The sequence below is a fragment of the Eptesicus fuscus genome, chromosome 3 (assembly GCF_027574615.1).
Source record: "Eptesicus fuscus isolate TK198812 chromosome 3, DD_ASM_mEF_20220401, whole genome shotgun sequence".
In the NCBI taxonomy this organism is placed as follows: domain Eukaryota; kingdom Metazoa; phylum Chordata; class Mammalia; order Chiroptera; family Vespertilionidae; genus Eptesicus; species Eptesicus fuscus.
This window is the reverse complement of record NC_072475.1, coordinates 104,059,645-104,083,475: the sequence shown is the minus strand read 5'-3', so window position 1 is coordinate 104,083,475 and position 23,831 is coordinate 104,059,645. Positions and strand designations below refer to the sequence as shown.

Below are 23,831 nucleotides of genomic sequence, written 5' to 3'. Positions count from 1 at the left end.
TGGCTTTTTTAGAAGATTTTAGAAAGTGGAAATTTTAAAAAATAGAATGGTTTTCTATTTCTCACATAGAGGCAAGCCCAAAGCAAAGTACATGAAAGCAAACTGGAGAGAATATGTGTAGGAATTTACCTCAGGTAGCAATATAGAGATGGGTCAGTGTAATATTCAGAATTTCCCAGTTAGCTGAGGCTTATTCTCTGAGCACAAGGAAGCCAGGTGCCTGAGCATGGGAGCTGGAGCCAGGGCACAAACGTGTATGTTTTCTCTTTCGGTGATGTGCTCAAAGTCATATGGCACCTGGCTGAATACACACATTTCATCAAAAACAGCTTCCTGAACTATCCTTTGTAGGAATTTTATAAATTTTGTAACGCCCATAAAAATACGACGTTATTGTTGCCTCTGATCACTTGAGTTAAACAGTATAAATCAAGATGGGGAAATTGAGCTAATCTCCACATATTAATGCAGTTAGAAGGGAGAAATAATTAGAATAATAGATGCTAAAGAGTAAATTTAAAATGAGTTTTCAAAACAAAAGATGGTACTGAAAAATATGGGGCAGTTGAAAAGCACTTGATAAACTAACTTATGCTTGATTAAAAATAAAGCTTAGAAAGTTTTCTGAAAAGAACAGATACATGAAACACGAATTACGTATAACTAAGTTGACCATGTGTCTCATTTTGCCAGGCATGGTCCCCCTTTGTACCTGGTGTCTGGCCAGTTCTAGTGTGGGTGATTAGTACCTTCTTGAATAAATGCAATAAAATCATCCTCACCAACATTAAAAACCTTGTGCTAAATCTTAATCTGTACTTGCCTTGCTTGCTCTCACAATATGATCCTCCTTGAGCATTTGTAAAATCTTTCAAGTGACTAAAGAACTTGTCTTATTCTTTCTTTTCCCAACAAATTGAAATATTCCTATAAATTGAAAGGATGCATTCCTGGCCTTATTCTGGGGTGGGAGGTAAGGGTGGGGGGAAACAACGAAAAACAAAGAACGGTTGGAGGCCATTTCAGTTCGGTGTAAGAGAATGGGGTATTTTTCAAAATAATTCAGGGCAAAACAGGATAATAAAGCTATTTGCCGAGCACCTGGAGAGTGCTAGCCAGTTTGAAGTGTCTATAATTTCCTCAGGGAGTATATGCATATCAGAAGAATTATTTCCTACTGTGCCAAAGTAGGTGATGGTAGGGAACAGAATATGTTCACTAATAAATAGCTGACCTTTAGACAAAACTAGTTGACTGAAAATGCATGCATTTTAGAATATAAAAATTGATTTGAAATGTTTGGTCCTTTTCTCCTTGCTTGAAGTTTTCGTGCTTTTTCCTTAAATGTTAATTTAGTGATTTTTAATGTAGAATAGTTTTTAATTTGTATTTTTAATCTCCACAATATCAACTGTCATTTGTCAGTAAGAGTGTAGCCAGTAATTCAGATACTTAACTTATCAGTAGTCTAGTTTCCCTCCCATGGAAATCATTGGTTGTTCCTTAAGTTTTTCAGAAAGCAAAGGAAGAGTAAAGAGTTAGATCCGGTGTAGGAATCAGCATGCAGATGTCACATACAGGTCTGCTTTCCTTCATACCAAACACAGCCTGGGTATTGTAGACTACACATGGATCTCCAGATTATAACTCACATATAAGTAATTCATTTTTCTTCATTTCTTTAAAAATATATATATATGTATATATATATATCCCCACAAAAAGCCCAACAATATGTTTCAGGGACCTCACATGACACTGTCAGGGAGCACTGATTTGATGAGTGGCATTAAAGATCTGGTTGATTTAATGGGCATAGTGTTTGGAAAACCAAATGCCATTGGGATACTTGGGGGCAATAGTTGTGGGCTCCCAATGGCCACACTGCCATGCAGGGTTCTCATAGAGGGACTTGGGACAAGCAAAGTGAGATGTAATCGCACTTAGATTAATCAGCTAAAGGCTGAGGGCGCCTTTATGGTTCCCTCTTTTGGAAAGTGAGATTCTTGTTGAATATATGCAGATACTACAGTAGAGACTCTCAGAAACACATGTTTGGTCTGCATATGCGTGGGTGGTCACCGTAGAAGAGGCTGAAACACTTAAGGGCCCCACGTAATTTCATGTCGGGGTCAGAAAAAGAGCTTTACTGTCTGGTATATACAATTAATTTCAATATTTTTAATAAGTCTCAATAGATATTCTCCTTTTGGTTATTTTTGGGTGAGCTTAAGAGGCTACATGTCCCTAAATAATAAGCACCAAATGAGGATTTAAATATTTTCAACCTTAATATCGCATAGAGAAGCACCTCATCCTAATGGAAGAGCCCTGGACTTTGGAGTCAGACTCACCTGAGCTCAGACCATGGCTGGGCCAGGTCTGGCTGGGTGAATCACTGAGCAGTGTAAGCCCCTTGCCCCCAGCTTTTCCTCACTGAAGGCAGGGGCTGAGGCTCCCTCCCTGCAGAGTCCCGGCCAGAAAGTGAGAATAAGAGCAAGAAGCCTGTCCCTGGTATATTATAGATGTTTAATCAATCTTAAGCTAAGTGTCTATCCCTTTTTCCCTGTTAGAAATATCTATACTACTTTCTAAGAACATGCAAATCTTTTATATAACTGTAATTTAGCACTTTTAAAAAGTGAGGACATCTAGTATATAAAAGATAGTAAAATATCCTAGGATAAGCCCATTCTGTATAATTAGTGAGTCCTGAAAACACATAGGGATGGTGGGAAGCTAGACCTCTTCCTGTGGTTATTACAGCAGCTTCCATGAAGTAGCATCTGACACCAAACATAAAATAATACTGCTTTTCTAAATATATTTATTGTCCTAAGGCCAAATTATATTAAATGAGAACTGTTGAAAGATGTTCATTGGTTTTGTTTTATATTGTAGTTGGTTAGAATTGTATTTGCTGTTAACTTATACATTTTTATTGATTGTATTTTAATTGATTATTGGAGTCAGAGGAAATACCAAATTCATCCATTGACGTCATGGCTAAACAGGCATATTTTAGGCCACAGGAAAGAAGGTATCAACAAGTTATGAAGTTTGTATATGGCACTTGCTTTCACCACATGCGCTCTTCCCTTTATGGCACAGGGTTTATCTTAACAGTTAGGGCTTCCTGACTTTCCCTGCTGCAGGGCCGTGTCCCGGGTGCACAGGAGCGCCGCCATGAGCCTCTCTGATGAGCTGACCATCTGATTGTTATGGCTCATATTTATGTCTGTGCTCTGCTTTTGGGGGCAAGTGTAGTCTCCTTTGGAAAACATAGTCAGTTCAACAATCTCTACACACGTAGGAAATAGTGAGAAATCAGATTTTATGCAATTTGGAACTCTGCAAGTTCTGTTTTCACATAATGACATTTGGTGTCAAGGGTTGTTGGGGTTATTAAGCAGGAGCTCAAATCAAGCCCTTGCTGTTATGATCAAGAGTTCGCCTTGGCTTTGTTTTCCAGGGCCAGCCAGGGGACCAGGCTGCTCTCTTTGCTGCACAAGCACGGCCCTCCCCTCAGCTCCCCCAGTATCCGGGGCTGCAGCAAGCACAGGTACCCACGGCGGCTTCATAGATGCTACGGGGATTTTTTTAATGGAAAAAGTGGGGATTTTAATCTCTTTATTTGAGGTGGGAAACCTAGTAAGTAGGGTGTCACCTGCTTTATGTTTCTAGGACGTAGCTGCTCCCGCATTACCAGCGATTGTTGAACAAGTGTCTGCATTAATTAATTTAAGAACACATATTTTAGGAAATTCTTTCATTGAAAACATAAATCCAGACCTCTATTAATGATTTTTGTAGGTATTTAAATGCTTAACAGTCCCAAAATACTTACGTTATAATACAAAATTATGTCATTCATGCTTGAATTTGTCACATTTAAAGATCGTTTCAAAGAGTACAATAAGAAGGGAATCGGCCTTGGAATCAGACCTTGGCAACATTCTTGGCAACTTGCTAGCTGTGGAACAATGTGCAAGGTACGCGGAGTCTTGGTGCCCTTCTCTGTAAAAGAGAGGGCACAGTGTGTGTATTTAGGCAGCCTGAGGAACCATGCACCAGATTCACAGCAGCCGCCCAGCAGTTGGTGGGCCTGCCTTCATATAATGTGACTCTGGAGCTGTTTTTCTAATATTTTGTTTTTTCTGCATCCATACACTTTTACCCCATCGCTCCCATCATGAGGAGCTGGGATGTGGGTAAAACCGCTAGTTGGGGCTGGCAGCTCATACTTTGTCCACAGCTCAAAGGAGAGCGAGATTGGCCCTCGCAGGCAAGGAACACTGCAGGCTGGTTCCACTCACGCTGCCTGCTGGAAGTTCATTACACACTATTCTGTCTCCCAAGCCACAGCCATTACACTACCTTAAAATATGGTGCTTTCAGGATTTGAACAGCAGTCCTCTTCTACTCTAATCAGCATTCTATTCTATAAAGTATAGTGATCTAGTGAACCTCAGGTTTTTCATTTACATTAGATGTCAAATTTAGAGAAACAGTCATGTGTATGCTAATATTGCATAGAAAAATGAAGTATTCAGATGACTGGTACAGTGCAGAACTGGGCTTCAGTTCAACCAGGACTAGAGGGTAGTGAATAGTCATCCATTACATCCTTACTCTGGGAAGACATTAATGTTGTTTTTTTATAACTGGTCAGTTACTACGGGCACATTCATCAGAGTTAGGGAAGTCACATATTAGGAAAGTGTATGCCATTATTTTAATGTACGTGAGCATAGGGGCAGCTCTTCTGAGTAAGTTTAGAAGTGGCATTATGGATGCTTGGGTCTGTTGAGCACTGATGTCATCTGTGCCTAAGAGGAATGGATGCTTGTCTATAAGGAAACATGCGCTTTCTTCCTTCAGAATAAGCAAGCAACTAATCTTAAACCTAATCTGTTAACCACGTGAGGATTCTTTCTTTTTTAAATTGTGTTTTCTGGTAAATCATTACATAACCAGTTCATTTTGTAGATTTCTGATTAGCCTCTCTGCCTTCATGGCAGTCTGCTTCATATTTTGAGTCATAAAAACGTTTGAGAATAGTGAACTTCAGGGGGCTTCTCCTGGGTTTACCCCCGTCTAGCTTAGCAATTGGAAAGCTGGTGGTAAATAAAAACGCTGACTTTGTTCCTTGTGCCTGCCTGCAGGCCATGCCCCAAGGCTATACGATGTACGGAACCCAGATGCCTTTGCAGCAGACCCCGCAGCAGCAGGCTGGCAGCGTGGTCCTGTCCCCCGGCTATAACTCCAGAGCCTACCCAGTTGCGCATTCCAACCCGACGCTGATGGAAAGACTCAGACAGATGCAGCAGCCGCCCAGTGGCTATATTCAGCAACAGGCCTCGCAGTACCTGCAGCCTCTGACTGGCTCCCAGAGGTGACACATTTAGAAACAATGATTGCAGTAGTGGACACGGCTCTTGGTTATGTTTCTTCTAGGGCATGGCACTTCTATTGTTTTTGTGAACTTGCGTATTTATATATAATTTAAATTATGTCATCTTATTTTTAGGAGCACCCAGAGATTCAAAAGAAGTAATGACCCATCTTGATTATTTTATTCAAGGCCCCTATATTTTGATTCACATCTTCCATAGAATGGGTGTAATATATTTAGATGATACCACTATATTAGCTCTAGTGTTCTTTCTTTTCCCTTCTTTTAAAAAAGGTCTTTTTGGCTAAAAAATATCTAAGTTAAAAAAAAATGTTGATTAATGTTAGCAATGCCTTACTAGAATGTGTTGATCAGAGCCATAAAGTCTATGATTACAATACTCATTGTACCTCGTGCCAACAAGACTTTCCTTAAATTTTAATTTTTACCTTTTCCACGTCAGGGATGGTTGGCAAAGCAGGGTCATGAAAGACCTCTTCTCAGTTCTTGCTTAATCAGATCCCTTAGATATAGTGTGTAACTTCATTGTCCATTACAGTAGCCAGCAGCCACATATAGCTATTTCAATTTAAACAAATTAAAGTCCAATTTAAAACTTAGTCCCTCAGTTACACTGGTCACACTTGAGTGGTCAGCAGACACGTGTAGCCAGCAGGGCCGGCATTGAGGATGTGTGGCCAGTAGAGTCACACCCCTGACTGTGTTCCAAGGCCCCACACTTGATTCCATACTCTACTGTTACCTTGAAATTCTAATTTTTGATCAGGAAACCTTGTAGTTTATTTTGCACTGAGACTCAAAAAAATAATGTAGCTAGTTTGGTGGCCAGTGCAGATATAGAATATTTCAATCACCATACAAAGTTCTAGGTATGGCATTAATCTAGAAGAATTAAGTTTCATGCACAATTTTGTGTGACAGTAGATAGCAGCCTAGCTTCATGTATTATCAATGTTGCACACTAACCCTAAGTAATCACTATTTGGAAAGTGGGCAAGATTGATGGTAGCACATTTGGGAAGATAAAAAAAAATTGGAAAACAATTTTAATAAGTGGCATCATTGCATGTTGCCCAAGAATTTGAACTTCAAAGCCCCAAAGTTCTGGGTTTAAATCCCACCTGTGCCGCTTTCTATCCGAATTACTTGGTATGTTACTTCCCTAGCTCTCTGTTTAGGTATTCGCTTTTAAAGTGTAGGTAACAAAACTACTGACCTCAGAGGGCCGCTGTGGAGAGTCAATGAAATAACACCATTCAGACTTTACCACAGTGCCTACTCCAGAATAAATGCTCAGTTAATGTCACTTGTTACTGAAAACTATTAGCAATTTTTAATCATGCATGTTCTTTTTCAAGTGATCCCATCTACCCCTGCGGATCCAGATTATCTTAACCCCTGACCTTTATTGCATTTGAATTGTACAAGTAATTATTGAACACAGCCATTTCTCTGTGAATGTGTGTGATGTGCTTACTAGCGCTGCCCATTAAAAATGTGGCAGTGTGCTTGGGCCTGAAGCCAGCTGTGTATTCTTTCCCAGACTGAATCATCAGTCCCTTCAGCAGAGCCCTCTGATGGGTGGAGGAGTGGATGCAGTGCTGACTCCCGCACATCCGAACCTGCCGTCAGTGCCGCTGCCTCAGGACCCAATGAGGCCCCGACAGCCGCAGGTGCGACAGCAGCAGAGGCTCCTCCAGGTACGGGCTGGGAGGTGAGGTCAGTACCTGGCGGGTCCTTAGCTGTCACGAGGAATAACAGGCACTTCAGACTTTCATTGCCAAGTTCCAAGGAACACTGTGTATTTGACAGCAGGACTAAAGTGGTATAATTTCGTTTCAACTTGACCACTCTTCCTTTGTGAGTCTGCCAGGCCATAGCAGGAGCGTGCATTTTGCAGAGCATCCTTCCCCTTTCACCAAGCTTCAAGGTAGCCGATGTCTTCATTTTGGTAGTGTGAGCCGCAGCTTACTCAGTCATTTAATTAGAGGCCATGGAAAACGAATGCAAAATTCCTTATATGTGTGTGTTTTTTTTAAAGCTGTCTAGAGATTTTATCATATTTCTAGAGTGATCTGTAATCCAAAAAGGTTTCAGTAGTACCTCTGGTCTAATTGAATTATGAAGTTGGCATTAAATAAGTAGAATATTTCAAACAGATATTTCATCTTGACTGTTAGAATCCAGAGAGCTATCCTTGAATTATTTGAAATTAATTTTAGGTCTCCTAGATAAAGGGTTCCTCCCCTTGACACATTTTTGCTTCTAACTTCCTCGTTTAAGAAATATAGGCATTATGTTCACCCGTTCCATTGGTCTTCCTTATGTGTGCGTCTGTCCTGTTGTTGGGTTGGAGATTGCCTGGTGCGTCTGTACAGTGCCCTCTCATCTTACCAGCAGTCCAACTTGAGATGCTTAGTCATTTTATGTTTTACTAAGAAAAGAAAAGCACCAAAAAACGGGACTCTAGTTCTCCTGGGGTACGGTCAGTGAGGACTAAACCTGCCCGCAGGAGGGACGGGAACTTATATTTCCCTCTGTTTCAAAATTTCACAGTTTCAAATCACTGAGGAAAGTTACTACATTTATTTCTTTACTTATTACCTTCTGTCTTACATTGGTGTTTTTTAAGGCTGCAAATTTGGAAAAGTTAATATTCCCCTTTTACCCCAATTAGCATAGTATTGGGGTAAAAAGGAAATAGTAATTTTTTCATTAACAACACATTCCCTAGAAAAAAAGAGAAGTGATTTGCTTTTTCCTCAGGATGACCATTATTTCTTTTCTGGTGATTGAAGCTGGGTTCATTTCTCTTGGCAGAGTTCACAGAGAGTCAGTGGGAAGCTGCTTCCCTATTGTAAGCATTGTTCACACGGGGGAACTGCCCAGATCGCTGCTTGGATCCACATCCATGCGCATTGTCACTTAGTGAGAAAGGCCACCGGCAGTAGCTATTTATTACGTTGCCCGAAAGAAGAAAAATAAGTTGGAGGATAGTATACACACCGGGTTGGAAAATGCAAAGGGTAGAAAGAAGTCTGGCGCTGTCCTCATCAAAATGAATGTTTGGGTGGAGGAAACTGAAGGTCCTTGAGACAAAGCATCTGCTAGGATTTTCCTCTGCATTCTCTGTGCTTCTTCTGTGACTTGAAAGTGTTTCCAAGAGTTCTGTATTTCTGCCAACTGTCACAGACACAGTTTATGATTTTATTCTCATAATTTATACCAGAGCTTCCCTGGTATAAATATCTACGATTCCTTTAAAAAAAACAACACAAGACCTAATCTTCTGGAGTTTTTTAAGAACAACTCCTTTGCTTCCTCCTCCTTATCTATCTTTATTTTCATCTTCCTTAAAAAAACAAAACAAAACAAACAAACAAAAAAAAAACCCACACAAATGAATCTCCCGGTTCATCCAGATGTCACAGGGAATGAAAAGATAACTACTGAGCACTCCTTGTCTAATGTGGTGGTATAAGAAGGATAAGACATGTGGAAGGCAGACAACATGAAAGGAGTTGACAGTGAGTTCAGAGCATGTACTGGGACATCGCAGGACAGGATAGACAGAACGCTGCGACTACTGAAGGGTGAGGTCCAAGAGGGCTTCATGGAGGAGGAGACTTAGGTCTTTCCCTTGACAGATGAGCAGTTTGGCAAGGCGGCTGTGGAAGAGGTTGGTGTGTATTATTTTGCTGCAACAACATAATTAAATAAAAGTCATGTGGGAAGAGGAGACTGGATTATTAACCCCTCTGTTTAAGTATAAAATCCTTTTTCTTTCTAGATGCAGCAGTCCCAGCAGCCCCCACCGCCCCAGCCGTCCTCGCAGCCCCAGAGCCAGCCCCTCAGTCTGCAGGCCGTGCAGCCCCAGCAGCCGTTGGTAAGGCCTGGTGCTTCTGAATCAAGCACGGGGGCATTTCCTTAAAGTCTGTTTGCATTTTTCATGTACCAAAATACTGTTAAAAATTAAAACAGCCTAAATATGTTCCAGCAATTTCCCTAGAACTTTATCAGAGTGGGATGATATTGTTGTTGTAGTTGATGTATTAGTTTTCATAGAAAATTACAAATAAATATTTGGGGTTTAAGAGATCATACTATTTTTCCTTTTTTCCTTTTCAAGTTTTTCCAGACATCTCTATGAACTAAAATATTTATATTCAGACGCAAAGATATTTTTATAACTAACTAACTATGTGTGTGTGTGTGTATATATATATATATATATATATATATGTGTGTGTGTGTGTGTGTGTGTTCAGAAGATTATCATACTGTAAATTTTTACTATAATTTCAAAAAAGCATGAGAGTGCTTTCTGAAATATTATCTTTACTGATGTAAAAAAAAAATACTGATTTCAGCAGTAAGCATTTGCTACATGAATTTTCAAGTAATTCATAATTATATAATTTACTTCTCTGGCTTTGTGAACCGAACTTTGAGATGTTATGTGCATCAGTGAACATTTGCAAACCTCAGAACTTACAGCAGCCTTTACTTTTGCAGGTGCCATAGCCCTGCTTTATTTTGACTTAATATTTTTCTTTAAATTGCCTCTTTTTCTGTTTACTTAAATGTATTCTAAAAAGGGTCATTTTCTCACTGCCATTAGTGGTCACTCGCTACATGTTGGAAATACCTGTAAAATAAATACTTACTCTGCAGGTAAGTCAGCAGTGTGAGCGGTGTGCGTGAGTACTCCCTAGACACAGGGAGCTGGCTGCTGCCCCTCTTACAGCGTGGGAAACTGGTGTCTTTTTTCGAGACAGTATTTGAATGTGGATGGTTTCATAACTTGTAGTAAAGAAGGAACAGTATGGCTGGGAAGAGAGCACATTAGGAGGGATCAGAGTAGACTTGGGGGGAAAGGTCTGATATACACAAGTAGAGCTGAAAGGGAATATGGTCAGCTGGACTAAGACATTCCGTGGACATTTGACAAGCCCCTGTTTTGTTCAGTTTCATCTCCATTTAAAAAGAAATTATCTTTATTGTTGAAAATATTACAGATGTCCCTTTTTCCCCCTCATTGACCCCTCCACCCTGTTCCTGCCCCATCCCCCAGGCCTTCATCACACTATTGTCTGTGTCCATAGGTTATAGACACCCTATATAATAAAAGGCTAATATGCAAATAGAACGGCAGAATGACCAGTTGCTGTGATGCGCACTTACCACCAGGGGGCAGACACTCAGCGCAGGAGCTGCTCCTGGTGATCAGTGCACTCCCACAGGGAGAGCACTGCTCAGCCAGAAGCCCTGAGCCAGGCTCACAGCTGGTGAGTGCAGTGGTGGTGGCGGGAGCCTCTCCCACCTCCCCAGCAGCACTAAGGATGTCCAACTGCCGGCTGAGGGAGCCAGCCTAAGCCATCAGTCAAACTTCCCCTGACAGTTCCTGGACTGCGAGAGGGTGCAGGCCAGGCTGAGGGACCCACCGCGTGCACAAATCTTGTGCACTAGGCCTCTAGTATTCTTATAAGTTCTCTGGTTAATCTCTTCCCACCCCGCTCTCCCACTTTCCTCTGAAATACGTCCATCTGTTGCATGCTTCAATGTCTCTGGTTCCATTTTGTTCATTAGATTCCACATATAAGTGATATCATATGATACTTGTCTTTCTCCATCTGGCTTATTTCACTTAGCATAATACTCTCCAGGTCCCTCCATGCTGTCTGAAAGGGTAAGAGATCCTTCTTTTTTACAGCTGCATAGTATTCCATGGTGTGAATGTATCACAGTTTTCATCTACTCATCTACTGTTGGGCACTTGGGCTGTCTCCATATCTTAGCTATTCTATATAATAAAAGCCTAATATGCAAATTGAACTCTGTCCATTTTCACATTGTACTTTTGTTAAATAAACTTTGGTATTGGTAAAGAAAGAAAGAACTGCCACTATGATCTCCATTTTTTAAGGAAATTCTTTATTATGAATCTAGTTTATTTTTAGCTCCGATTTCTTTTTAATGTGTCTCTGACATTTACTGCAATCTACCTTCAAAATGCTTTACAAGTAGAGTAATATATAAACATTCACAGACTTCTACTTTATCTTCATAGGGGTATTAGCAGGGATTGGCTGACTGTTCCTTACAAATGTGGAAGAGAATCATTCAGATGGGATACTGCTAGCTCACTCTAATGTCTCTCCTAAGAACAAGATATAACTTTGCATTTTGAAATAATTTCTTTAAAAGAAAACCACAGGATTTTTTTAAATTGATTTCTGAGAGGAAGAGAGAATCAGAAACATCAATGGTGAGAGAGAATCATTGATTGGTTGCCTCCTGCACACCCCCTAATGGGGATCAAGCCCACAACCCAGGCATGTGCCCTTGACCAGAATCAAACCCTGGACCCTTCAGTCTGCAGGCCTACACTCTATCCACTGAGCCAAACCAGCTAGGGCTGAAATAATTTCAAACTTATAGAAGAGTTGCAAGAATAATACAAAGTATTTCCATAACAATTCACCCAGATTCACTAATTATGGACATTTTGCCACATTTGTTTTTTTTTTTTAATTAATCTGTATTGTTAAGATTATTACAGATGTCCCTCTTTTTTTCCTCCCATAGCTCCCCTCCACCCGGTTCCCACCCCACCCCAAGCCCTCTCCACCCTATTGTCTGTGTCCATAAGTAATGAATACGTTTATATAAGATCTTTGTCTAATCTCTTCTTGCACCCCCGATACCTCCTTCCCTCTGAGAATCATCAGTCTGTTCCATTTCCATGCCCCTGATTCTATTCCATTCATCAGTTCATTCTGTTCATCAGATTTTATATTCATTTGATTTTTAGATTCACTTGATAGATAGATATTTGTTGTTACTTTGTTGTTCATATTTTTTATCTTTAGCTTTTTCTTCTTCCTCTTCTTAAAGAATACCCTTCAGCATTTCATATAATACTGGTTTGGTGGTGATGAATTCCTTTAGCTTTTTCTTGTCTGTGAAGCTCTTTATCTGACCTTTAATTCTAAATGATAGCTTTGCTGGGTAGAGTATTATTGGTTGTAGGTTCTTGCTATTCATCACTGAATATTTCTTGCCACTCCCTTCTGGCCTGTGGTCTCTGTCAAGTGGCAGAGCAGGTTGGAAATAAAGGTTTCCTTGGTGCTTTGTGCTTCTGCTCACCAATAATGTGCTCACAGGTGGTTGCTAGAGCAAGAACCTTGTAGCAGCCAGGAGGCAGGACAGTGCTTTACCCGCGTTTGAATCCCTGAACCCAGAGAGTGCTTGGATCTGCGTGAGCATTGTCGAATGATTTGTTGAATGTCATAGCAATGAAGGAAGAAACTACACAGTACCCAGAAGTAAAGAAGAACACAGTTCGGAGGGCAAGGTGACCAAACCGCTGTGAGGCAGGTGCATCGCTAACTGCAGCAGCCCTGCCGCTAGGTGACCAGTCGGGGTCTGCTTCTGCTGCCAGACAAAAAGATTCAATTAAATAGAAATTATTAGTTGATTATTAGCATTTCCTCTAGTAATAGTTGAGCAAAAATTTAATATTCTTGAATAAATGTGTGTTGTCAAAATAGACATTTAGAGATCAGGCAGAATATACATCAAAAAAATTTTTTACTACATGTAATACTTTAAACAATAAAAAAATATTTTATAAAATATAAACAATAAAAAATAAAAAATAAAAAAATTGTTTTTCAACCCTAGCTGGTTTGGCTTGGTGGATAGAGCGTTGGCCTGTGGACCAAAGGGTCCCAGGTTCCATTCCGGTCAAGGCACATGCCCGGGGTTGTGGGCTCGATCCCCGGTGGGAGGCATGCAGGAGGCAGCCAATCAATGATGCTCATCATTGATGTTTCTCTCTCTCCCTCTCCCTTCCTCTCTGAAATCAATAAAAATGTATTTAAAAAAATTTTTTTTTCAATCCTCATCCAAGGATATGTTTTTGGTGATTTTTTAAACTTTATTTTTATTTTATTTTTTATTTATTTATTTATTTATTTATTTATTGCAGAAAACTACTTTCTTAATTTTATTTGAAAAGTACACAAGGTCACAAAGCTAGAGCAAGTTCTTACTTTTTTAACCAAATTTGTTCTTACAAAGTTCAAAATCTGCACCATTGGATATTTAAGCCAGACACTTTAAATACAAAAATCATCTTTGAAACTGACACTATCAATTCTCTACTTGCATATGTGAAGTGTCAAAATATTTTTTCTCACTAGTACAAGTTTATTATAAATGTTTGCAGTTAGGGATGAGAATAAGTGAATCAGTGAATTGCGGTTCTCTTGACACTTGCATCATTAAATAAGTTAATAGAAAATGCATAGTTCTTCCCTGATTGGAGCCAATCACAACAGATACTTTCCACAGTCAAATTACAAAACAGGGTACTTTTTTTTTTTTTTACTTGATTTTTAGAGAGAAGGAGAGAATGAGAGGGAGAGAGAAACATCAATGTGAGAAACTGATCAGTTGCCTCCCACATGTGACTTGACTGGGGATCAAACCCACAACCTTTTGGTGTATGGGAGCCACTCAGCCAGGGCCAAAATACTTGTTAATATATTCTTTTCAGTTCAGGAGAGAACGTGTCTACTGGAGAGTGACTATGCCTTGTTGACCTATTCCACCTGATGGAGATCATCAAGCCTGCGCTCTGTGGTTGCAGTGAGAACACAGCACAGCTCCACCCCTCCTCAAAGTGCGAGGGTGGGGGAGAGGCAACTGCCTTGTTGCTGATAAGGGCATCTCAGTGCCCAGGCACAGCAGCACTGATTCACTCTGCAGACTCCTGAGGGCGTGGCTGGCAACTAGAGCCTGTTGTTGAAGGCTGGGGTCTTTTTGAGAGTGCAGCACAGGATGAAAGGGAAAATGTTCTGGGAGGATTAACATCTGCAGAGGGACAGGTGGGGAAAACCATCATCAGCTCCTGCATGCATGGAGTTCAGAGAGACCTTTCCCTGTTTGGTCATCACATTCCAGCAGGAAGATTAAACAGACACAGATGGCGATTGTAGGCCCTCAGTTGACCTGTTTTCTGACCTATTTTCGTCAATTTAAAGTTCCAACTTTCACTACAAGGATGACTCCAAAATCTAGCCAAGCATCAGATCACCTGAGGGACCATTTACAAAATACAGATTGTCAGCCCCAGGAATTCTAATTCAGGAAGTCTGGGGAGGAGTCCAAGAGGGTGACTCCTTAAATTTCCCCTGGTGGTTTTATGCTCCTCTGCCATGGACAGGGCTCGGCCTTTTGCAGGAGACATCAGTGACTTGATTTGAAATGCTCAGTAATGGGGTTTCTGAGGGGAGTTGGTGGCATTCTTTCTTTTCCCAAGAAAATTGCACATGCAATCTCTTGCATGCTCATGTACATAAACAAATTAAAGCCAGCTGCATTTAATGCCAGGTGGCCTCGAGAGGAATGTGGTGAAGCACTACAGCTGTGAGTACTGGAGATGATAGATCATCCCATGGATTTCCTCCACTGCTCTCAGCATTATTGGCCTCTGAACCCTTCACATGCAAAAGCTTTTGTGTCTATCAGTATTTACTTTACTAGAAATTAAAACAAATATTAAAAATATTTTGTAATTCTAAAATAAAATTATATATGAAAAGGAATAACATTTTCATGAAAAATGGGTGTATATTTCAAACTAAAATATTAATGAGAATGACATTGTTTTACAGTTTTGAAAACTTCAGTGTCTGAGTTAAAAAGGCATTCATTTTGTTGCAGTATCACACATTATTATCCTCTGGAAAACTGCATAGTACACTCATGAGAAAATGAGTGAAAAAGCAAATAATTTCTTAGTATTATGAAAATGGTTTTGACCTTGTAGGCATTGCAACAGAGTCTTGGAGTCCCCCCAGGGATATTATCTCTTAAGGCCACCCAGTGGGTCACCCCCCATTCTCCATCATACATATGCACCCACATGTGTTCCTGGGTGCTTGTGCACAAGCACTAGCTTCTCAGGGACCTAGTTACTGCCTTGGCTCAAAAAAAAAAAAAAATCTGAGGAGATCATTACAGTGTTTCATTCTAAAAAGTACTCCTCTTGAAGCAGACTTTAAATGAATGTAGAGAAGGCAGCTAAGTGTTTGTTGAATGAGCAAATGTTAAATGTTTATGTGTTGTGTACCTTAATCAGCTAGTAAGATTAGACATATTTGCAGCCAACCATTTAGAATCTGTGATTATATTCAAATAAATTAATATTTGGAAACTAATATTCAATTAAGGACAGCACTAGATTGTGGTTAGGATCATGAGCTCTGACTCAGAAAGATTAGTCTGAATTCCAGCCCCAAAATTTACAGGGATCATGGATAAGTGACTTCACCCCTCAAAGCCTCCACTTCCTCCATTGGGGAAAAAAAAAAGCTTCACAATTTCTTATATTCATTCCCAAAATTCAGACACCTATGAGAATGGACATTTTGTTTATAACTCATTGAACAGCTAAGCCTGACCTGATTCATTTTGTAATAAAAGCTGACCTCTGACCTGAAGGGACGTGAAGCTCTTTTTATTTGATAGGACTGTTTGTGTGTTTTGCTGCAGAGATTTAAAATGTTTGATTATGGAGTACTGTCCTAGATCTTGCTTGGTCTATGTATTGTGAATGTTTCATAGTAAGTCATATGTGTACTGAATTTCATAACACACATGTCCAGGGTTTGTGTGAGAGACTGAGGGTGGTATTATCCTTTCAGGGTTAGCTGGGCTCATGTATACAGGTGCTGTCTAGAACACTGCCTCACACATACAACCATATTAGCTTTTGTTAAAGAAATAGGGTCTATTTCCAAATAAGCATAGAAACCACTGAATAGAAAAGAAATTACTTCATATTTTATGAACGTTTTCACATTACTGAAAGATGGATTTTTGTTTTCTTCTCCCTCTTGATTTGCGCAGTGGGGGAAAGTGGCAAGCTGCTCCTTTCCTTCCATGTGCTGGGGAAAATAGTAACATTGGTGGAGGTGCAACTTTCTTGTTGCTAGGCAGGTTTGGAAATTAAAGGCACTTACAGTTAGTCATTCTGTCCATTTTTTCTGAGCACCTACTGTGTGCCTGGCACTGCTGGATACTAGAGATACACTAACAGACAAGACCAAGTCTTTAAGTCACTCACAGTCCAGTGGGAGAGAAATAGGTGGACCAGGTGTTGTGCGAAATATTCAGCTTTGACAGAATCAAACCAGTGATGCCCTGTAATTAGGGTTGCCAGAGAAATTAATTTCAGCTTTAAGTAAACAATGGATAACTCTAGAATTATGTTCCAAATATTGTATGGAGCATACACTAAATGCGATATGTGTCCCATGCAGTATTAGGGACATACTTAGAACTAAAAAATAAAAGTGTTGTTTATCTGAAATTGACATTTAGCTGGCTGTTCCATATTTTTATTTGCTAAATTGGGCAACCTTCAAAATAATCCTGGGCTATTTTCAGGCATAGCAGCAAGCTCTGAGGAGGAAATGTATGTTTCAGTCATATTGGGTAATTGAGTTTTTTAAAAAGACTGTTGACAGCGGTATGGGTAGGTTAAGGGAAACCAGGCATGACGAAGGGCCTCAGGCCGGAAGCAGTTACACCCCCTGTGCTCTGTGGCCGTGGCGCAAGGAGAGAAAAAGAGAGGGCCGCTGGCAGGAGCTGTGGCCTTCCCAGAGAGATGTGTCCCGCCAGCAGAGACCTATCCTGAAGGAAATTGGCAAAAACAAAACTGGCCTCTGCTCCCTTCCAACTATACCCTGTTCCTGCCCTGCAGTCTCCAGGGGCTGAGCCTCCCCATCTAGACTTAGAGGTACGGGGCCAGCCTGGCCATGCTCCATCCAGGAGTGACAGGCGCCCAGCGGGTGGGATGTGGCCGTGGAGGTGAGAAGTAGCCAGCACAGTTCTGATGTGTACATGTCAAGATGGCCCTGCAGCAGAACCGTGCTCTGTCACAGTGGCACAGGCCAGGTGGAGGGAGGGGGAGAGGGAGAGAAGGCCGGCATGAAAAGGAAGAAAAGCTGGACAGCTTGAAATTTACAGGTTAAGGGAAAAGTAAATCAGCACTACCAGGGATTTAAGTCTAAAGTGATTTCCCTTCTACCGGACAGAATTTTTTTCCTCTAGGGCAGTGGTCGGCAAACTCATCAGTCAACAGAGCCAACTATCAACAGCACAACGATTGAAATTTCTTTGGAGAGCCACATTTTTTAAACTTAAACTTCTTCTAATGCCACTTCTTCAAAATAGACTCGCCTAGGCCGTGGTGTTTTGTGGAAGAGCCACACTCAAGGGGCCAAAGAGCCGCATGTGGCTCGTGAGCCGCAGTTTGCCGACCACGGCTCTAGAAGAACCACCACAATTTCTTGTATCAACTTAATGGACAGAACCCGAGCGTATGGGCCCTCTCTGTGCCTGCACTAGCCCGGCCCTGGAAGCGAGCGCCTCCTCAGAGTTTGCACCCTGGGTGCCCAGCCCGGCCCGGCCCAGCCAGCGCCGAGAGTAGTGGACCTTTCTCCTCCCTCCGGTGGGAGGCTCGGTCCTGACAGTCCAGCCTAGGGCTTGCTCTGCCCCCGCACCTCCCAGCCGTTCATGGCAGGCAGGGCCTGTGGTGCTTGGACAGACCCCCCGACCGAAAGCTTGCATTTTGCCCAAGAAAATGGTTTCTAATAGGGTGATGCTAAAATAGGCCAGCTGACGAAGGGAGAGATAAGAAGGACATTGGAGCCACCGGCCCACTGCTGGAGTATGGGCTCCTTCATCCGGACTCTTCAAATAAATGCCCGGTAACCACGTGGAGAGGACTTTTAAGTGGATTGGGCACTTCAGATGGTCACTAGGTGGACGCCAGGATGTAGGTGACAATCAGTGAACACGTGCTGGCCTGGCACCTTTGTCCTGGAGCAGTTGAAGACTGTCTGGCCCTGGAGTCAGTCTCTGTGTCTTGATGGGCACCCCGGGCTGACTCCCTCTTTCTCCTGTCACATTGCAGTTTCCCAGGCAAGGCTTGCAGCAGACGCAGCAGCAGCAGCAGACGGCCGCCCTGGTGCGGCAGCTCCAGAAGCAGCTCTCCAGTAAGTACCCCTCTGGCCGGGACAGGTGGCTCCTGGGAAACTGAAAACAGGCACACAAGCAAAACACAAGGGCTGGCTCCTCAAAAACTGCAGCTTCCTTGATACCATCTCATCTTTGTTTAGTCTACGGTGTTAAGGTGGTTTCTTTTTTATTTGTTTTGGTTTGAATGCTACTTTTCCTAGAAAAACCCCCAATCTTTTTTTTAGTTCAGTGAAGATGTTTTCCTGTTGCTTTCAGCTGAACCTGGAAATATTTCTTTTCATTTGGGGACCCCTGTGGAGCTGCAGGTGCCCTTTTTATAAAGCTGGAAGGGTTAGAGAGCAACTCAGTGGATGCCCTCAAGTGTACTGATGGAGGAAGTTAGGTGACCTCCCCAAGGTCATAGACAGAGGGAGGCCAGCATTAGACCTGTCTCCTGGTCACAGGGCGGTGGCTGTTTTCACCACTGCACCATCCTACCCTTCCTGACAACAACTCAGACACATCAGACCTGTGCCACCACAGGCAGCGAGGCACGGCGGTTCTTCCTGGTGGGCCCGCCTGCTGTGTGGGCTGATGTTTGTAATGGTGCTGCCTCTAGAGTGCCCACCACTCGCCCACTCAGCTCCCTCGTGCGGACGCCAGCGGGGAGCTCCCGTGACTCTATCACCCTGTGTTGGCAGCAAGTGCAGGAAATTCATTAGCAACGGGAGCCAGCCCTCCGGTGCAGAGTATTGGCCTGGAAGTCAGGGGACCTAAATCTGGTGCCCACTCTACCACCGTTATCTGGATCCTGGGGTTCCTCATCCATGGAGTGAGGAGAGGAGCAGGTTCTCCGGGTCCTTCCCGGGTCACGTGCTTCTGGGTGCCGAGTTGAGCAGCCTGTCCTGAGCAGCCCTGCGACAGGTGGGGTGCTGCGGGGAAGGGGCCCGCTTCCCCCTGAGGGTGGGCAGCTTGTTTCATCTGGCTTTTCGGCCTGGCTGCTGATCCCTCAGGGGAGGTACCCCTCCTGTACCTGGTGGCTTTCCCAGGACGTAACCAAGACCTTTTTTCCCCTTTAAAAATATTTTCCTCTTACAGCCTCATTTAATTTCAGTTGAATTGTGTAAGTCAATCCTCTTTTCCAGCTGCTATTTAACAGGTGGGGTCTACGCAACAAACGTGGTTAAAATATCATTGCTCCGTTAATTCTGGAGGTCCTATTTTTTCATGGCTAAATAGACAGCATCATTTTAAGGACAAGACCAAGGTGTTGGTTTTAGATTTTTTCCAATGTTTAGAAATATGTACCAGTGGTTTTCATATAGTAGTGCCTATTGAGGGAGCACATCTCCTCTTATTTCCAGTTTCCCAGAGCTCATGAAATGCAGCTTTTAAAAAAAATTATTTTATTTTTTCCATCACCATTTATCCCGTCTATGCCCTCGCCCCCTGACCAGCCATCCTTTATGGAGCACTTTCTCGGACCCAGGCACACTGTAACTTCACATGTATCCACTCACTTAATTCCTAAACCACCCCATGAGGTTAGATACTGTCACTGTTCCAGTGATAGACGAGAAAACAGCTAAAGGATAAGGTCATGGCTCGTCTGCCCAGCAGTCTTCAGCTGACAGTCAGGGACAAGCTGGGGCAGAGCTCAGACGGCTCTTCCCGGAGCCCCCGCATCACCACACAGGCCTACCCCGTTTCCTTGCGCTGAGCTTCACTGAGCTTCACGGGTTGACAAACTGAAGGCAAGAGCCTCCACCGAAAAAGGTTATGACAGAAAAGTGACCCTTTATTGCTTGGTCTGGAACCGAGCCTGCCGTGCTCCTGAGTCTCTCCGAAGGCGGGTGCACACTCTGCCACCTCCTTGGTTGAATAATGACAACCAAGCTGAGCTGCCACTGCACCCTGCAGAGGGTTCCTTTTCTATCACACCTGGAGAGCAGGCCTTTAGAGTCCTTTCGTAAGTGAGTGTTGAGTTGTTTCTCCGTTCAGAGATAGAGACCAATACCCTCGTCTGGGCCTTGTGCTGGCAGGTGTGGGACTCAGGTGAGCTGGGCCCGCTGAGGAATGAATTCAGCTGCCGTGTTTACACTCTGCCACTGGGGGGCTCCAGGCCAGCGCTGTGCTCCTGGCCGGTCAGTCAGTCTGCTGTTGAAAAGTGACAAGGGGGTGGCATCTATGTGTGGCATAATTTGGCATCTACAATTTTATTTGTATTTCTTTTTCTCCTTAGGTAACCAGCCACAGCAAGGAGTGACTCCCTATGGACACCCTTCACACTTCTGAATCTGGAAGAGGACAAGATATGAAGTTTTATGTTTGCACTGAAAAACAGAAATCAAATTTAATGCATTAGTTATCTTTAGAAATGTCCCTTTGTTATTTCAATTCTTTGAAGTTTTTTTTATGTTTTATGCTACACTTGTACAAAGGTGTTTAAACAAAAAGCAAAGGAGGAGGCGTGGTTTTGTTTTGTTGCTTTCAGCTTTAAAATAGGTTTAAAAATGTGGATCATGCAGGCCTACTCCAGAGAGAGTTTGGTAGCAGACTTTTTTATATTGGTGCTTTTTTTGAATCTCATAGAAAGAATGAATTATGGTAAATATAATATATTTATATATTCATTAATGAAGTTTTTTTTCTTTTCAAACTGTGCTGGACCAAACTACTGATTTGAAAGTCATGTCAGTTCTTGACAGAAAAGTGACCCATTTATTCTGCATTCACCTTTGATGGTGAAATGGACATTTATTCGCATCACTCTAATTTGAAATGTTTGTAACTTCATAAGCACTTTATAAACTTTGTTCTTGTTTATATAGGGTTTTTCTTTGCTTTTGTTGTGGTCAAAAGGTGCTGAAACAGATTGTTGCTTAGTACTTAACCTTCTTAGACCAAGAACTTAACCCAGGGCCTCTGTGCGCGATGCCCTAAGAAGGCGGAAGCCTGCAGGAAGTAGTTGTACTCAAATTTGTTTTCAGTAGCAAGGCCGTTGACCAGACTCTCTGTGAAGGTACAACATGGAAATACTAAAGGCCCCGACAAACCATGGTGGAATTGTCCAATTATTTACTGCCCGATTTGGCAAAAATGACTGTGTCCAGTTTTGGTTCTCCTGAATCTTATGCCACCTGGAGAAAAAGAATCTCGCAGCTGGCATGAGATTCCACAGAGCTCAAACTTGACGTGGTTTCCAGAGAATTTGGCCCCCAGTCCAGAAAGCTCTGGTTTTCATAAAAGATGTATTTGCTGTTTATTTTGTATGGTAAGTATTTGCTATTTTGAATTTAATTATTAATGTTGGTTTCCAAATCAGTTGTGTATTGCATATACTGTATTTATAAATTGGTGCAAAAAGCACAAGTAAAGTAAATTATACATCAAATTTATTATAAAGAAATAGTAACTATTTTAACTTTGTTCAAGTATGTGGTAATTTGCTCCTATTAGAGTAAAAAAATACAGTAAATTATCAGTTTGTGTAATTTAAGAGTATTCCATATAATATTTTTTTAGATTTAGATGCATAAAATTTTGAATGTGAAAATTGCAGGGCATTTAAAAACATATGAGGGATATTTTCCCATGTTCTGCGTTAATTCATTTCCTTTTGCCATATGATTTCACATGTCATGTAGTTGCACATACTGTGAATAGATTTGTCTATAATGAGCAAACCATGTAGAACTACTTTCTTTTGAATGTAACTAGTACAACTTTAGTAGATCACTTCCTTTGCAAAGCATTATATAAATAATTTATATCTTCCTAGGTGAGTTACTCATTGCAAAGTTTGACTCATGCAAATGACCTCAAATGTATGTCCGCTTACTTTGCTGTGGCAGCATCCCTGTGAACTGCTGTGTACACTGTGAAACCAGTTTACTCCAGCCTGCTCATTTCATGTTTACTCTGGGCTGGAAAAGACTTTGCCAAAACACGAAGGACCATTCTTTTCATTAGATTAACATATTCAACCTGCTGTCAGAGGATGCGTCTTTACATTTCAGCTGGTTTTGTATATCAGGCTGTTTTTTCCCCCCTCAAGAATCATCTTTAGAGTCCATGATATTATTTTTCTTCAAGTAGCATATCTGTATGACTGCCTTGGCTAGACAGCCGAACAATGAATGCTGTGCCCGGAGAGAGTCATTTTCCGCCCCGGTTGTCATTTTCTTTCCTTTTGAGAATTATTGGCATTTAAAATCCCAGTTTTCTGTTGGAACCATATATTTTTATAGCTCAGTATTGCAAACAGCAGTAATACTGTTTCAAGAATTAGTGTTATAACTGCATAGCATTTGTATGCACTTTATATTTTGCAGAACTTACTGAATTTAATTTATTAATCATTTGCACTTGAAGGCTGTGGGTATACGTTTTTGTTGTGTGTCCTTTTAAGGTGGGGAAGCTAAGTCATGGTAAGGCTTCCAAGATTCTATGGAAAGTTGAGGAAAAAACTAAAACTGGTTTCTCCCTATGCATAATAAAATGGCAACTGGAAACTTTAATCTAGTCTCATCATAGTAACTCCCACTTAACCCTCTATCCTGAGAGGTTTCTTTTTTTTAGCAAATGCATTAATTTGCATTAAATGATCACAAGGGAAAGTCCTGTCCTTTGACAGAAGCTAGTCATTTGTTTCATGAAATAGAAGAAATTATCTTAGGATAAATGGGAACCCCCACCCTGTTAAATGTAAGACCTTGAAATAGAATGGAGTTGGACATAAGAAGCCCTTAGACGTACCGTTTACACTGTAGGCTTGTTCCTAGTAGAGTTGCATTTGTCATGTTACTTACTCCTCTGGGCCCAGAAGTAGAAGATCACTGTTAGAATGAATATCCCATGACTTATTTCAGCCATGGGATCCCAACCTCAGAGGTAGCAGCAATCAGTCACCTCTTAGGTGGGGCCAGCTGAAAGTGGGTGTGGTGAAAACACAATGAAGTGAGCTCCTCCGTATATCTCAGATGATTGGTGGGGGCTGACATAGTTCCCGGTTTGGGTACTGAGATATCTGAGCAAGACCTATGGCATTTTCTTTTTTATCTTATTAAGGCTCCTATAATTCTTCTTAAATAATAGGCAAATATTTGAATAGATGCTGGAGAAATTACATTGGAAAATCCCAGCTTCTATAATTAGAAAAGATGAATCATAACGTTCCCCCAAATTAATTCAGGTTGAATTAAGCATGTAATATAAATAAATTCAGTAAATTACAAAAGGCACATTTTGGGTACAGTTGAAGACATTTTAAGTACAGTGAAACTTCTTATCTGATTAGACCTATAGCTTTCCTGAACACTTACCTGCTGCATAAAGGATTCCCATTTAATGAAATTAAATGCTCATAAAGCAGTGGTTC

At 41.5% G+C, this 23,831-nt stretch overlaps 1 protein-coding gene across 1 annotated transcript in view; it reads left to right on the top strand.

The window, feature by feature from the left end:
* MED12L (mediator complex subunit 12L) overlaps nucleotides 1–21,279 on the top strand; it is a 432,034-nt gene extending 410,755 nt beyond the window's left edge. The window contains 6 exon segments of the mRNA XM_054714083.1: nucleotides 3,473–3,562; nucleotides 5,166–5,395; nucleotides 6,960–7,116; nucleotides 9,207–9,302; nucleotides 18,408–18,489; nucleotides 20,694–21,279. Coding sequence (XP_054570058.1) covers nucleotides 3,473–3,562; nucleotides 5,166–5,395; nucleotides 6,960–7,116; nucleotides 9,207–9,302; nucleotides 18,408–18,489; nucleotides 20,694–20,746 — 708 coding nt within the window. The 3' untranslated portion in view covers nucleotides 20,747–21,279.
* Nucleotides 21,280–23,831: the final 2,552 nt, after the last annotated feature.